This window comes from Lepidochelys kempii, chromosome 3, assembly GCF_965140265.1.
Source record: "Lepidochelys kempii isolate rLepKem1 chromosome 3, rLepKem1.hap2, whole genome shotgun sequence".
NCBI lineage: Eukaryota > Metazoa > Chordata > Testudines > Cheloniidae > Lepidochelys > Lepidochelys kempii.
In genome coordinates this window covers 1,568,510-1,584,511 of record NC_133258.1, presented here as the reverse complement: position 1 = coordinate 1,584,511, position 16,002 = coordinate 1,568,510, and the positions used below count along the sequence as shown (strand labels likewise).

Sequence of the window (16,002 nt, the reverse complement as noted above, 5' to 3'; positions counted from 1 at the left end):
AGGCAGGGAGGGGTTGGAGGGTTGTCGGGGGGAGGGTTGTCACCAGCCGTGTAGCCAGGTGGAGGGAACGGGGAGCGAGCCAAAAAAAGGCGCCACCCACTCGCTCTGGGTCTTCGGCGTCACTGAAGGTCCGGCCACCGCCGCGGTGCCGCCGAAGACGCGGCGCGAGTGACGGTCCGGCCGCCGCCGCAGTGCCGCCGAAGACCCGGCGCGAGTGACGGTCCGGCCGCCGCTGCAGTGCTGCCTTTCTTTGGGATCGCTCCCCCGTTCCCGCAGACATTCACGAGGCGCCGCTTGTGCTCAGTGGGGGAGCGGCCGCTGCCCCGCTCCCCCCAGCTCCACCACTGGTTGTCACGTGACTGTGTACCTGCGTGCCTGATCCCTGCGAGGCATCTCTAGGCACTAGCGCTGTCCCTGCCGCGGGGCATGGCGGGCAGTGTGTCCTGGAAGAGGGGAGCTGTGTGGAGTGAGGGGAGGGCAGGGGCTGGCGGGGCAGAGCAGCAAGGGCCTGTCCTGCATGGCAGTGGGGAGAGGATGAAGAGGACACTGCATTGCTGGCAGGCACAGGGTGGGATGCAGAAGAGACGAGACCCTGTTGAATAAGCAGCGGGACCTGACGTGGGGCAGAAGCCAGCAGAGCGGGTGAAGGGGCAAGAGCAGCAGACGAGCACTGTGGCTGATCCAGGTGGGAGTGCCATGAAGGTGCCCCAGTGGAGAGGGAGAGGAGGGGCTGGAGCCTAGGTCGGGGCTGGAGAAAGAAACAGCAGGTCTGGTGCCAGCCTGGCTGAGGGAAGGAATTGGGGCTGAGCCCCCCACCCTGGGTGTTGGGGAGGGGCCAGGACCCAGCCACAGGCCTGGTGTGGGGAAGGCTGAGGGGTCAGCAGCAGTGAGGGAGACAGCAGGGGACGGGAGGAGGAGCTCAGCGTGAGCCATGGGGGCTGGAGCTGTTTCCCATTGCCCCCCCAGCTGCGAGGGAATTTTGCCAGGGAAGGCGGGGGCTGGACACAGCCCTGCAGGCCTGCGGAGAGAGGGGAGGAGCCGCCGCCCAAGCAGGGACCAGAGAGGCAGGAGCTGACTCCAGAGAGGACCAAGCACAAAGGGCAGGGAGGGGAGAGAGCTGGGAGGAGGGTCAGCGGGCCGGGGCAAGGAGGCTGTGAGGCCGGTGGCGGAGGGCAGCTGGGGGGCAGCAGACTGATGTGAGGGCAGTGGTGAGATCGGAAGGGGGCGGAGGGGGATCCCTGTGCGGGCTTGCATTGGGGAAGGACCTGGAGAAACGCGAGCCATGTGTGCAGGGGTGGTTGAGGCAAGGTGCAGAGCCACAGAGGGACCCCATGTCTCTGAAAACCGCGCCTGGCACCACAAGGAGCTGGTGGGCAGCTGAGCCCTGGACAGCCAGTTGAGTGCACGCACCTCCATGACCCTCCCCAGAAGTGGCCTCCAAACTTGGTCCCTTTTCTCCTCCCCTCCCATTTCCCTCCACGCCATCCTGTGCCTGGCCCTGCCGACCCCACTTCCCCCCCAAACCCCTAGTGCCTGCCCCCCCAATCCCCCACCAAACCCACCCGTGCCTGCCTCCCCAATTTCCCACCAAACCCCTTGTGCCTCTCCCCCTGATTTTCCCCTGGAGTAGCAGGGGACTGTGGGTTGGGATTGGGGGCACCAGCAGAGCTGTGTGTGGGGAGCTGGGGTAGCCGGGGGCTGTGGGAAGGGATTGGGGGCACTGGCAGAGCTGTGTGTGGGGAGCCCAGGGCTGGGGCAGCAGGGGGCTGCAGACCAGGAAATACATTAGCAGAGCTAGAGTGGGACTGTGGTGACTAGCCGATGCGGCTGGTTCTCGGTTGCGCTGCTCTTTGTCAGGAGGTGCTGGGAGAGGTTAGGACACACTGGCCCTGCAGGCTTCTCACCTCCCGGTTTGTCTCTGTTAGGGACGCACCAAGTCAATTTGCTGCCAGCAGAAGGGGCTCAGCCAGTGCACCTGTGGGTTTTGACAGTTGTTCGGAGCCCATCTCCCATGCCTGGCAAGGAGCTTGGGGCTGTGGGGAGCCGCGCCTCTTGTCCCAAAGCCCCACGAGTGACTGTCTGCACCCCAGATACAGCCATGCAGGGGCACTGGGTCCAGCGAAATTCCACCCAGCTGCTTTCCGGTCTGGGTGTTGCTCGGAATGCAGGTATGTGGCGTGACCAGGCCGCTGGCTTGGACAGGGCTTCACGCTGCGGGCAGTTCTGGGAATTGGGTTGAGAGGGCTCAGGCTGCCCTCGTTTGCAGGTCAGCGGGCGCACGAAAATCAGAGAGCCCCAGTCAGCTCAGCCCAGGTAGGGCTCAGATCCCAGCCTGCTCCAAATCTGTTTGTGCTGGCTGGAATTGAAGGTTAGCGCGAGGCTCTGTCAGCCCTTTCTGCAACAAAGGGCTGGGCATGCATCATGGGCACAGACTGACTAGATCCCCTGTTGCAGTCAGGAACCCAGGGGCAGGCCTGGCGCTCCGTAGAGAGAGCCAATAGCCATATTTAAAAAAGGGAACCCGGGGAACTACAGACCAGTCAGCCTCACTTTGGACCCCAGCAAAATCATGGAGCAGGTCCTCAAGGAATCCATTGTGAAGCACTTGGAGTAGAGGAAGTTGATCAGGAACAGTCAACATGGATTCACCAAGGCCAAGTCATGCCTGACCAACCTGATTTCCTTCTATGATGAGATAACTGGCTCTGTGGATATGGGAAAAGCGGTGGACGTGATACGCTTTGACTTTAGCAAAGCTTTTGACACGGTCTCCCACAGTATTCTTGCCAGCAAGTTAGAGAAGTATGGATTGGATGAATGGACTATAAGGTTGATAGAAAGTTGGCTAGATTGTCGGGCTCAACGGGTAGTGATCAATGGCTCCATGTCTAGTTGGCAGCCGGTATCAAGCGAAGTGCCCCAGGGGTCGGTCCTGGGGCCGGTTTTGTTCATCATCTTTATTAATGATCTGGATGATGGGATGGATTGCACCCTCAGCAAGTTAGCAAGTGACAGTAAGCTGCGGGAGCAGTAGATACGCTGGAGGGTAGGGATAGGGTCCAGAGGGCCCTAGACAAATTAGAGGATTGGGCCAAAAGAAATCTGATGCGGTTAAACAAGGACAAGTGCAGAGTCCTGCACTTAGGACGGAAGAATCCCATGCACCTCTACAGACTAGGGACCGAATGGCTAGGCAGCAGTTCTGCAGAGAAGGACCTAGGGGTGACAGTGGACGAGAAGCTGGATATGAGTCAGCAGTGTGCCCTTGTTGCCAAGAAGGCCAATGGCATTGTGGGCTGTATAAGTAGGGGCATTGCCAGCAGATCAAGGGACGTGATCATTCCCCTCTGTTCAACATTGGTGAGGCCTCATCGGGAGTACTGTGTCCAGTTTTGGGCCCCACACTACAAGAAGGATGTGGAGAAATTGGAGAGAGTCCAGCGAAGGGCAACAAAAATGATTAGGGGACTGGAACACATGACTTATGAGGAGAGGCTGAGGGAACTGGGATTGTTTAGCCTGCGGAAGAGAAGAATGAGGGGGGATTTGATAGCTGCTTTTAACTACCTGAAAGGTGGATCCAAAGAGGATGGAGCTAGGCTGTTCTCAGTGGTGGCAGATGACACAACAAGGAGCAATGGTCTCAAGTTGCAGTGGGGGAGGTTTAGGTTGGATATTAGGAAAAACTTTTTCACTAGGAGGGTGGTGAAGAACTGGATGGGTTAATCATCATAGATTATCATAGAATATCAGGGTTGGAAGAGACCTCAGGAGGTCCTCTAGTCCAACCCTCTGCTCAAAGCAGGGCCAATCCCCAATTTTTTGCCCCAAATGGCCCCCTCAAGGATTGAACTCACAACCCTGGGTTTAGCAGGCCAATGCTCAAACCACTGAGCTATGCCTCCCCTCAACTTTTTTGGGGGCTCTTCTGGGTTAGCTAGGGAGGTGGTGGAATCTCCATCCTTAGAAGTTTTTAAGGCCCAGCTTGACAAAGCCCTGGCTGGATGATTTTGTTGGGGTTGGTCCTGCTTTCAGCAGGGGGTTGGACTAGATGACCTCCTGAGGTCTCTTCCAACCCTCTCTTGTATTATTCTAAGGGTTCTTGGGACAGGACCCGCATAGGAAGAGAAGGCAAAGGCTAAGGATCAGCATGTAGGAGAAGGGGGGGAATGCGGTTGCAAGGGGACAGCCCTGCTGCAGGTTTCTGGTTGTCTGAAGCAGCAGGGTGCTGTCTGAAGGACATGGCCTGGTGATGAACGGAGATAGAGGCCCTGTCTGCCCTCAGAGAGCCACTGAAGACCTGGGAGTAACCATGTGCTGAGTTGGAGAAGGGGGCTAGTAGCTGAGGCCCTCAATCCAGCCCTCTGATTGAACTTCCTCTGTAATGGTCTAGGAGAGGAAACAGCGTATGAATAAAACAGGCCGACGTGATTAAACTGAGAGGAACAGCAAAGCCCGCTGAGGCCAGAGCAAGAGAATCCAGCGAGATGTGGGGAGGTTCGAATCATAGCTACGCAGGGCTGGAAGGGCCTCCTGAGGTTGGCTAGTCCAGCCCCCTGGGCTGAGGCAGGACCAAGTAAACCTAGACCAGCCCTGGCAGGTTTGCCCAACTTGTTCTTAAAAACCACCAGTGGCGAGGTTTCTACAGCCTTCCACGGCTTAACTACCCTGGCAGACAGCGTTTCCTAATATCTAACCTAAATCTCCCTTGCTGCAGATTAAGCCCATTTTTTCGTGTAACTACCATCAGGGGACATGGAGAATAACAGATCACCATTCTCTGTAGAACAGCCCTGAACAGATTTGAACTGTTACCAGGTCCCCCCATAGTCGTCTTCTCTTAAGACTAAACATGCCCAGGCTTTGTAACCTTTCCTCATAGGCCAGGTTTAATCATTTGTGTTACTGTCCCCTGGACTCTTTCCAATTTGTCCACTTCTTTCCCAGTGTGCAACATCCAGAATTGGACCCAGTACTCAGTGCCGAGTAGAGCGGGACAATTACCTCCCGTGTCTCACGTACGACACTCCTGTTAATGCACTCCAGGATGATGTTAGGCCTTTTCGCAGCTGCATCATGTTGTTGAGTCATATTCAATTTGTGATCCATTATAACCCCCAGATTATTCTCAGCAGTTCTACCGCTAGCCAGTAATTTCCCATTTTGTAATTGTGCATTTGATTTTGCCTTCCTAAGTATAGTACTTTACCCTTGTCTGTATTGAATATAATCTTGTTGATTTCAGACCAATTCATCAAGGTCATTTTCAATTTTGATCAGAGTACTTGCAGCCCCTCCCAGGTTGGTGTTATCTGCAAATTTTATAAGCATCCTCTCCACTATATTATCCAAATTATGAATGAAAATATTAAATAGTATCAGACCCAGGACTGAGCTCTGCAGGACTTCACTAGATACGCCCTCCCAGTTTGGGCGTAAACCTTTGATAACTACTGTTTTGAGTAAGATTTTTTCAACCGGTTGTGCAACCACTTTTTAGTAATTTCATCGAGACCACATTTCCCTATTTGCTTATGAGACAGTCATGTGGGAATGTGTCAAAAGCGTTACTAAAATCAAGATAGCATGTCTACCGCATCCCCCTATCCTTGCTCGGTATCACTCATTTTGTGCCTTAGCCTTTCTGATTTTGTCCCTTCATGCTGGTGCTGTTCTTTTGTACTCCTCCTTAGTAATTCATCCACGTTTCTATTTTTATAGGATTCCTTTTTGATTTTCAGGTTGTTAAAGAGCTCCTGTTGGAGCGATATTGTCCCCTTACTCTTTTTTCTATAATTCCTTCGCATCGGGAAATAGTTTGCAGTTGTGCTTTTAATATTGTCTCCTTGAGAAACTGCCAGCTCTCTTGAACTCCTTTCAGCCTTAGTTAAGATCCCATGGGAAGAAAAATCTATCAGTTCTCGGGGTGTGTTAAAACCTGCTTTTTTAGAAGCCCATTCTTCTTATTCCGTTGCTTTCACTTTTCTTTCCTTAGAATCATGAAATCTGTCTTTTCATGATCCCTTTCATCCAAAAGACCTTCCACCTTCAGATTCGCAACCAATTCCTCCCTGTTGGTCAGAATCAAGTCTAAAATGGCTGCCCCCCATCTCCACTTTCTGAAACAAAATGTTGTCTCTAATCCATTCCAAGAACTTACTGGAAACGTTGTGTTTTGCCGTATCACTTTTCCAGCAGATGTCTGGGTAGTGACAGTCCCCCGTTGCTACCAGGTCTTGGCTTTGGATATTTCTCTTATTTGTTCTAGAAATGCCTTCTCCACCTCGTGTTCCTGACTTGGTGTCTGTAGTAGACCCTTCTCTGATGTTGTCCCTGTTCGATTCCCCCTTTTGTCTGTAGCCAGAGACTTTTAGCTGGTCTGCCTCTGACAGCCATCTGGACCTCAGAACGAGGAGATATATTCTTGATGTATAATGCAACATCACCTCCCTTTTCCCTGCCTGTCCCTCCCCCACAGGCTGTACTGCTCTGTACTAATATTCCAGACATCAGAGTTATCCTACCAAGTCTCAGCGATGCCAGCGAAGTCATTATTTAGTTCCTACACTAAGACTTCCAGTCCTTCCTGTCTAGGCATTGTACTCCTTGAATTTGTGTACAGACATCTAAGCTGTTGAGCAGATTCCCTCGCTGTTTTCCCTCTTGTTGCGCCTACGACCCTAGTGTAATTTTCCATCCCATTCCCACAACATCTGTTCAAGTTACCTTTTGTACACCTACCCGTGGGCTTTTGTCACCTTCCCCGTTTGAACCCAGTTTAAAGCCTGGCTCACTAGGGTGGCGAGTCAGGACATGGAGATGCTCTTTCCAGAAGCATGGCAGGGCAGGGGGACACGCGGGGCTTCCCAAAACCCAGCTGCTCGCTGGAGCTGAGAAAGGCCGAGGGGGGAGGGGGCAGCAAAGGGAGCTTGAGCTTGCCATGGGCTAGAGACCCAGAGAAGCCTGGAAGAGACTGAGCAGTGGAGGGACTGCCAGGGAGCCGCTGGGAGTGAGCCCCCAACCGGTGCAGGACATGGCCAGCTGCAGCCTGGAGGCGAGGACGGTGGTTGGTTGTTTAGATCGCGGAAGTGCTGGGCTCTCTCTCGGAGCCTAGGAAACCTAGGACGGCAGGTGAAGCGTGGGGGAGAAAGAAGGGGCATTCGCTACTGTGCAGAAGGGCTAGGCAGAACTAATCTCTAAGGCACGGGTTGGCAAACTTTTTGGCTCGAGGGCCACATCGGGGTTGCAAAACTGTATGGAGGGCAGGGTAGGAAAGGCTGTGCCTCCCCAAACAGCCTGGCCCCTGCCCCCTCCCATGTCCCGCCCCCTGACTGCCCCCCTCAGAACTCCCGACCCATCCAACGCCCCTGCTCCTTGTCCCCTGAACGCCCCCTCCCGAGACCCCCTACCCCTAACCGCCCCCCCAGAATCCCACCTGCTATCCAACTCCCCCTGCTCCCTGACTGCCCCAACCCCTATCCACACCCTGCCCCCTGACGGGGCCCCCCCGGGACTCCCAAGCCTATCCAACCCCCCCGCCCCCCCATGCCGGAGCCAGCCATGCCACCTTGCTGCGCTGCAGGCCAGAGGGCTGGGGGCACAGTGCGCTCAGGCTGTGGGGGAGGGGGGACAGCAGGGGAGGGGCCGGGGACCAGCCTCCCCGGCCGGGAGCTCAGGGGCCAGGCAGGATGGTCCCGTGGGCCGTAGTTTGCCCACCTCTGCCCTAAGGGATGGGGGGACGTTCCCCACAGCAATGGGGGTGGCTGGCCAGCTTTTGTACTATAATTCTAGCTCGCCCTGTCCCCTCACCTCGGCAGGACCCAGCTCAGTCCTGACCCCTCCCTCCCTGAACCACACCTCCACCTCCCTCTGCAGGGAGAGGAACGAACTGCCCCAGGAGGTGCTCAGGCAGCCAGCCTGTAGGGGTCCTGGCAGAGGGTGGGTTTTCGGGCAGGATTCAAGAGGAGAGGGTGGAGTTGGCCCTGTTGACCGGCCAAGGCAGGGTTGAGCCTGGCCCGCTGGCGCCGAAGGGATGGGGCAATGCAGTAAGAGAGTCAGTCAGATAAGGAATGAGGGGCAGAGTTATTCCCACTGTAGCAGCTTCTCTGCATGGGGTGGAGCGATTGAGGTGGGCGTTAAGGAGGCTGGAGGCGGATCGGTGAGTGGGGATTTGAGATCCCGCTGTGAGACAGAGAAGCCTTGGGGTGGGGGGGAAGCACCATCCTGGCTGGCAGGAGCGAGGGAGGAGCACCGCTCCTGGGGGAAGGGAGAGGAGAGCTCAGGGGATCCTGTGCGTCATACAGAGTTTGCGTGGATGGGGGCAGGTGCCAGAGACACTGGCTGAGCTGGAGGGAGATGGGCTGACGGCGCAGAGGTGGATTTGGCCCTTGTCAGTGGAGCTGGGGGCTGAAGCTGCGTCAGCAGATGACATCCCTAGAGAGCATGCGAAGGGGGGTTACTATTGGGAGTGTTCTGGGATCCAGAGAGGGGAAGCCACAGAGCAAAGGATGATTTTGGCTGGATCAGGAGAGCTGTGGGACGGTGGCCTCTCTCCAGAGGGGAAGGGCTGGGAGCCTGAAATCCCTGGAGAATAGACTCCAGTAGCCAGTGTTCACGGGCCGGGAAGATGCAGACAGGCACCACCAGGCCTGGCGAGTTGGCTTTCTCAGGGGCAGTTGGCAGGAGCAGGGCGGGATGCCATGCCGAAGGGAAGGAGAACCGTGCAGGTCAGGGAGGGGGCAGTATCCCAGGGGGCGAGGGGGGACTGGTGGCTGAGGAGACCCCCTCTGGTTGACTAGGTCCAAGGCTGAAAGGCGTTCGTGCATTTGTGGCACACAGTGGGCAGCAGCAGAGCTGGCTGCCTGTTACAGGGGCTGTGGCGAGGGGGAGGAAAGGCTGGGAGTGCTGGGAACAGCTGTTGCTTTCCCCTCCCAAGTCAGGAGGAGCCGTAGACGTCCGTTCGTCTGTCCGTGCCGCACAGTGGTTTGAGCCAGGCAGTCGGCACACGGAGCCTGCAGGGAGGGGCCTGAGGCAGAACTGAGACCTAGGCGGGGAGCCGTGGAATTCTCGGGCTGGAGAGACCCATCTCCTCCCCGTGCCATCTGTTCTGCAGGGCAGGTGCAGTCTGCTTTTCAGCCTCCCTTGTAATGGGGGTCCCAGCAGACAACTCCCCACCCTGTGGCTGGACCCATCCTCTCAGCCCTTCTGCCGGAGACACCCCCGGCGAGAGTGCATGGCCGCGTCTGTTCCACCACCGGTGTGCGCTCACCTCATGCCCAGTTGTCGGAGAACTTTTCCCCTCTACGGTACCCGTCAGGGTGTCTCAAGCCTCCTCTGCTGCCTGACGCTGCTGCGTGCGGGTGTAAGGGGGAAGAGCCAGCCCCTCTCGGTGCCTTTATAGACAGTTGTTGGCACAATCTTAGAATACTCGTTTGAGGGAGCCTCCCTCGACTCCTACTGTTCGGAGTTAGCAAGTTTGATACGTTAGTTTAGCTCGTGCTGCTGGTAGTTCAGTCTTAGGGGTTTGGACTTCCCTTTTTGGTAGCGGGCTTGGTACCAGAACGCTGCCACGCTCGCTGGGGTGCGAGTGCTGAACGGCCGCTAGCCCGGGCCAGGCAGCGCTACGGCCCCAGCCTGCGTGACGCGCTGGGGAGAGTCCCACGTCAGCGTCACACGAAAAAGGCGAGTGGCGAGGCTCGAGTGTTTACTCCTAGAGGCAGCCCATCAGACTGCATCAGACCCAACGCCTGGAGACAGCGTCCCGAAAACACTGCCTCGGCGCAGAGACCTCCAGAGACGTCCCCAGGACCGAGAATCAGCCTCGCCTTCCGCAGGCTTGGTCCTGGGCTTGTTCATGTCTGTGCCTGAGGCTCATAATGGCAGAGACCCCAAGGAACGGACTGGAGGGTGTGTCTCTGGGGAGCCATCTTCAGCTGGATAAGAACATAAGAACGGCCACACTGGGTCAGCCCAATTGGTCCATCTAGCCCAGTGTCCTGTCTGCCAACAATGGCCAAGGCCAGGTGCTTCAGAGGGAATGAACAGAACAGGGCAACTTATCGAGTGATCCATCGCCTGTCATCTAGTCCCAGCTTCTGGCAGTCAGAGGTTCAGGGACACCCAGAGGATGGGGCTGTGTCCCTGACCATGTTTCCCCATCCTCCTGGGTCCTTAACAAGGGCAATCAATTAGTGTGGCCCTGTCCTGCCTGCCAGAGCAGGGCCAGCACCCCCTCCAGCCTCATCCCCTCGCAGCTCCCACGCCCCTCTCTGGGGGGCAGCTCTGCGGGAACCACACAGCTCTGGCTGTGTCCACAGAGCCTCGGTCAGGGATTCTCTCTCATCCAAGGCTCGGATTTCAGCCGCTGCCCTGGCTTTCCTTAGCCCAGGCTGCAGCAGTTCTGTCCTGCCAGCGCCTGGCCAGGGGACTGCGCAGCCCGAGGGGGGTCTTTTCATTCTCACACTTCAAAGCCTCTCTTTGCTTTGGGCCATTTTCCCAGGGTTCTTGAAATGCTTTCCTGGCACATCCTCTCCCACCCACCCCACCCCTCAGCTGGGGAGCTGCCTCTCCCTCTGGGGCTCCTTCCCCTGAGCAGCGGGGCCCCAGCCGTCCAGACGAGGGGTGGCTGCTGGTGAACACTCTGCCTGCGGCTAGCCTCGGGGTGGGGGGGGGCAATCCCCGGGAGTGCTGGTCATGGGGGGGGAAATGCTGGCAGAGGGCTGTGGGGCCAGCAGCCTCGGTCACCTCCCAGCAGTTGGTGGCTGGTGCCTTTTCACTGCTCTGCTCTTCCCCTGCTGGCCCGGGGTAGCCGGCCACCTCCTTCCGGTGGGTTTTGGCAGCTGCTTACTTGCTGCAGGGCGCACTGTAAACGTCTAATTAGGTGAACCTGGCAACGCTTTAAGGGCTGGGGGGGAGGGATGGGCCTTGCCAGATCTGATCCTGGGCCACAAAGTTGAATTGTGGGGTGGGATTGGTGCTTTTCTGCGCTTTCCCCCCCACTCCACTGGCTCCCCGGCAGCGGGACTGGGCTCTTCACTTTGGCTCAGTGCCTGGGCTGTGCCAGCCTGGTCTGGCCCCACACCTCCTCTGGCGTTACTAGGGGGCTGCCGCAGAGTTTGGCTGGCTGGCTGCGCAGTAAGAAGGGCCTGGCGGTGTGGTAAGGCCGTTCCCCCAGCCACCCCCATCCCTCCTCTCCAGCACCCTGGAGAAACGTTCCCTCTACGTTTTTCCACCCGTGTGCAGAATAAATGTTATGTGCCCTGAGGTATGTGCCGACGTGCCCCACCAGTAGAAACAAAAAACCTAGATATAATACAGATTTTTTTAAGTTACCATAGAGATAATTACTCCAGCCAGGACAGGTTCGGCATTTTACAACTCACTACTCAGAGTTAAATTTAAGTGTAAGAGAAATAAAAATTATGAAACGCATAGTCCAGTCAAAACACTAAAATGGCACACTTTGAAAGAATAAAATTAGAATATACGTGCATTGCAGGAGGTACTGAGACGTTAACAACAACGTTTGTGTGTGTGTGTGTGTGAGTGAGTAAGACAGACAGACAGTATGTGTTGGCTGCTGGGGAAGTCTCTGAGAGACCGTGCGCTGTCTCTTTAAGGCAGTGACTCACCCGAAGGCTTGTTCAGAGCTGCTGCCAGTCCTGAGCCCTGTCTCCTCTACCCTGCTCTGCGGAGATGGGGTACAGGGGCTGGGGGAGCAGGAGGGGGACATCCTGACATCAGCACCCTCCTTTCTCCCCTCTGCACAGCCAGCAGGAGGGTCCCAGGAGCAACGTGGCTTCAAAGTAGAGGGGGAGGCTACCGGTTAGATGTGCGCAGCACTGGAATCTCTCCTGAGTGGCCCCCAACTGTGCAGCTTACAGGGAACACAGCCACGGAGCCAGCTCCTTCACATCGCCCTCGCTGCCGGCCAGGGGCAAAATTCACCCGAGGGGGGCGTCCCTTCTCAGCTCTGTTGGGGCACCCCTGCTGATAGGAGTGGGGCAGTACCAGCAGGGATCCCAGCCACGTGCCTGCCATTGCTGGGCAGGTCACCCTCCTGCCGTATCCACACCAGACGACCCAGTGGAACAGGGTCCACACGGGCCATAGGCCTGTGAGCCTGCAGAACCCAGGGACTGCCCAGCTCTGACGTAGGCTGAGCCAGCTTTGCCTGGCAGAATAGGCCAGCCGCTCCCTCAGGAACACGTGGGTCCCGGCAGCATCTACTACCTGAAGCTTTAGGTTTGGGGGAAGGCCCATAATGCAGCTGATCAGGATTCCTTCCTGACCCCTCTTCTCCCAGGCCATAAGCTTGAGGTTTGCTTAGCCAGTTCCCCGGCCCCGATAAGAACACAAGGGTGGCCATCCTGGGTCAGACCAAAGGTCCATCTAGCCCAGTATCCTGTCTACCGACAGTGGCCAATGCCAGGTGCTGCAGAGGGAATGAACAGAACAGGGAATCATCGAGTGATCCATCTCCTGTCGCCCATTCGCAGCTCCTGGCAAACAGATTGCATGATGGAGTATTACTGGCCATGAGCCATCCCAGCAGTAAAGGATCCCACGTCTGAGCTGCTGCACCAGCGAGTCCGCACGTGAGCCATGCTGCCCGGAGCCTTTGCCTCCAGCCCCGGTCCCGGGGCTGGGCAAGGTACGAAGCAGCTACTCATTGTGCTTCAGCTCTTTGAAGCCTCTAATTCCTCTTGTCCCAAGTTTGATGACTACAGCTGGCATCCTCTGGGCGACAGCTGGGCAGCGATTTGCAGTGTGCCTTGCCCCACCCTGCTCTCGAGGGCTCCAGGGCCTGTGATCTAGTTACAAATCCCCCGATCAGTTTGGACATTTGAGCCCCACATGTTCATAGTTCTGCCTTTTCTAACGTGCCAGCCATGGAGAGCCCGCCTTGCAGTCAGATTGGTGCCACCTGGGCCTGGAGCTTGCCTCCCGTCCCTGGGTGAAGGGACTCGCTGGCTTGGGGCAAGCTAGCTCTCAGAGCGCAGGAGTCACTGTTCCTAGGAGCTTCAGGCTGCTCGCGGCCTGCAGGTGCCTCCCTCGTTCCATCCGAGCAGCGTCCGGTTAGCGAGGCAGGGAGTGCCGTCATGAAGGCGGTGTCGAGGGTTGGACATAGCTGGAACATGAGTAGCCAGGGCTCGGTGGGCTGCAGGGGTTGTGGAGAATGCCGCCCCGCTGTGCTCAGGTGTGCGGCTGGGGTGAGAGGGGTGGGGGGTAGAAAGCAGAGGTGGCTGGGAGAGTTTGGGGCAGGCTTGTCCCAGGGGTGCGGGGTAGGCCCTTGGTAAATGCTGGTGCTGTCACCGCTCCGGCTGATAGTGGTCTTGCCCTCTCCAATCCCTGCATCCAGCGGCTGAGAGCTCTCCCGGATGTTTCCGGCACACCTGATGGCAGGGTTGGTTGATGCGGGGTGCGGCCCCCAGAGCTCCTTTCCATCCTCCCAGTCAGGCTCTGGGGGAGTCCCAGCTGTGCCCTCTCCCAGGCTGCACCATGCTGCTTCCCACACCACATGGGAGGGGAAGGGGGGACTGGGGGCAGTCACTGCTCAGGGCACCATCAGTTGCGGGGGGCTGGGCACAGGCTTGTGCCCTAGTTGTTTTGCATAGTGGCTGATGAGAGCAGACCTAGCTCCTGGCAGGCCCAGGGTGCCCCTCAGTACCATTGACACAGCATCCCTGGGCCCAGTCTTCCCAGGGGGCATCAGTCAGCACAGCCAGTGCAGTGACACCCTTCGCATGGTGTTTGGGGAAGGAGGCCGGTGATTTGATTCCCAGGGAGCCGCTGGGACACCTACTCTGTGACTCCAGGGACCTGGCACTTCCTTTGGGGTGGGGAAAGCCATCCCCGGGCTCCTCGGCCTGGCATTGTCCCCCACTGTCACAAACAGCTCCGGCTTGGGCCACCCGCACCAGGGACCAGCATGGAGCAGTCTGGGGCAGAGTGTTCCTGACCCTGGCAGGCGATGGTGACTGCTCCCCCTGACTGAAGCCATGGCTTGTGCTCACACAGTGCTGCTCTGAGGGGGGCCCTGGCCCTTTGGCTGGGCATCACCCGAGGAGCTCTGGCATCCCTCATCTCCCACTGCCCCTGGGGACTGTCTCCCCTCCCAGGAGAAGGACTTTCTGTGCCCTCCCCTCACTCACACTCCTGAGCCCTCTGTTTCCCTCCACTCCTGAGCCCTCTGTTTCCCTCCACTCCTGAGCCCACTGTTTCCCTAGCAGGCTGGGGAGATTCCCTGCTGGGCAGCGCGTGGCGCTGGGCAGCACAGGGCATGGTGCTCTCTCCCACCCACCTGGGCAGCACTGCGGCCCTGGGACTGGAGGGCTGGTTCTAGACCCTGCATCTCTTGGCCAGGGGCCCGGCCCCTCTGACAGGGCAGAAAGGGGACAGGGCAGACCATGTATGAGGTCCTGCAGTCATACATTCCCCTCCTGGGGCCACCACAAGCTGCCTGAATGACCTGGCTGTCTCCTCCGAGAGGGGAGCCTCCCCATTCCCTAGAGGGCCCCCCACACAGCGTTGCAGCCTGCCATGCCAGGCTGGGTCCCCGACACCACATGGTCCCATGGGTGCGAAGCTGGTGTCTGGTGAGTCAAGGCCCAGGGTCATGCTGGGCCCCTGAGGGGCCTTTCCCAAACTGAGCCCCATGGTGGGAGAGTCCAGGATGGTGCCTCATTGCTGCTGGCCTGGGGGCCCTGCGCCCTGCCAGCCCCAACAGGGCCCACTTGAGAGCTGGCTTGGCTGAGCCGAGCAGTCCCTGCAGGGGATCTGGCACTTGGTGGCCCCTTCCCTGCCCACTTCCGGCTTTTGGGGGGTCCCTCCTCCCCCAGGCGCAGCAGGCAGCCCTGACTCCCCATTTGCTCTCTCTGTAGGCTGAGAAGAAGGCCAAAGTCATTGCTGTCATGAACGTGGTAGAGGAGAGCCAACGGGCAGAGCCCCAGAAGGAGGAGGAGGCCAGCCCGCCTGCCTCACAGCAGCCCACAGACCCCGCTTCGCCCAACGTGGCCACCACGCCTGAGCCAGTGGTGGCCGACGCCGTGGACAAGAGCACGTCCAAGTCAGCTGACGACGAGCCGGAGTACGAGGTGAGTTCAGCCACAAGCAGTGGGGGCCAGGGGGCCTTCAGGCCAGCACTGCTGGGGGCAGATGTGGGGGGCACCATCTGGTGGGAACCCAGCCACAGCAGAGCACCCATGCCACGTTCCGGGACCTTAGCCACCCCTGATCCCTGCCGCCACCCATGCTTCTCCTTCTGCACGCCTTCCCTCCCCCACCTTGCACCACCCCTCCCCGTCCTTCTCTGTACCCCTCCCTCACCCAGCATCACACCTCCCCCGTCCTTCCTGCACGCCTCCCCTCCCCCACCTTGCACCTTCCCTCCCTCATCCTGAACATTTCCCTTCCCCCATCCTTCCCTCCACACCTCCCCTCCTCCACACTGCACACCTCCCCACCTGCATCCTTCTCTGCACCCCTCCGCTCCTCCACTCCCCCGTCCTTCCCTGCACACCTGTCCTCCACCCTGTGGCTCTTCCCTTTCCATCCCTCCATACCTCTTCCCCTCCCCCACCCCATGCCTCCCCCATCCTTTCCTGCACCCCTCCCCTCCCCCACCCTGCACCTCCACTCCCCCATCCTTCCCTGCACACCTTCCCTCCCCCGTCCTTCCCAGCACATCCTCTCCACCCCCTACATGCCTCCCCTCCCCCAACTTTCTCTGCACACCTCCCCCATCTTTCCCTCCATACCTCTTGTGCCCCACCTCCCCTCCCCCACCCCGTGCCTCTGCCCCGTCCTCCCTTATACACCTTCCTTCTGCCCGCTCTGCATCCCCGCCCCCCTCTCCTGACCTCGCCTGCCCCCCGCCAACTCCACTGGCCCGCATGCATGTATCTCATCCCTGCCCATTCCTGTTCCCCCACACCCCGGCTGTTCCCCTTTCCCCGTGTCCAGCCCCCTGCCTTGCCCCTCCCCAGGCAGGCCCAGCTCTGG

The 16,002-nt window shown here is 58.3% G+C and overlaps 1 protein-coding gene across 5 annotated transcripts in view; it reads left to right on the top strand.

Moving 5' to 3' along the window:
- DNMT3A (DNA methyltransferase 3 alpha) overlaps nt 1-16,002 on the top strand; it is a 268,092-nt gene that overhangs the window by 191,275 nt on the left and 60,815 nt on the right. For all 5 annotated transcript variants that reach the window (XM_073335457.1, XM_073335456.1, XM_073335455.1 and 2 more), the window contains one exon: nt 14,883-15,095. In XM_073335457.1, the coding sequence (XP_073191558.1) occupies nt 14,883-15,095 (213 nt within the window). The remainder of the gene's footprint in view (nt 1-14,882; nt 15,096-16,002) is intronic.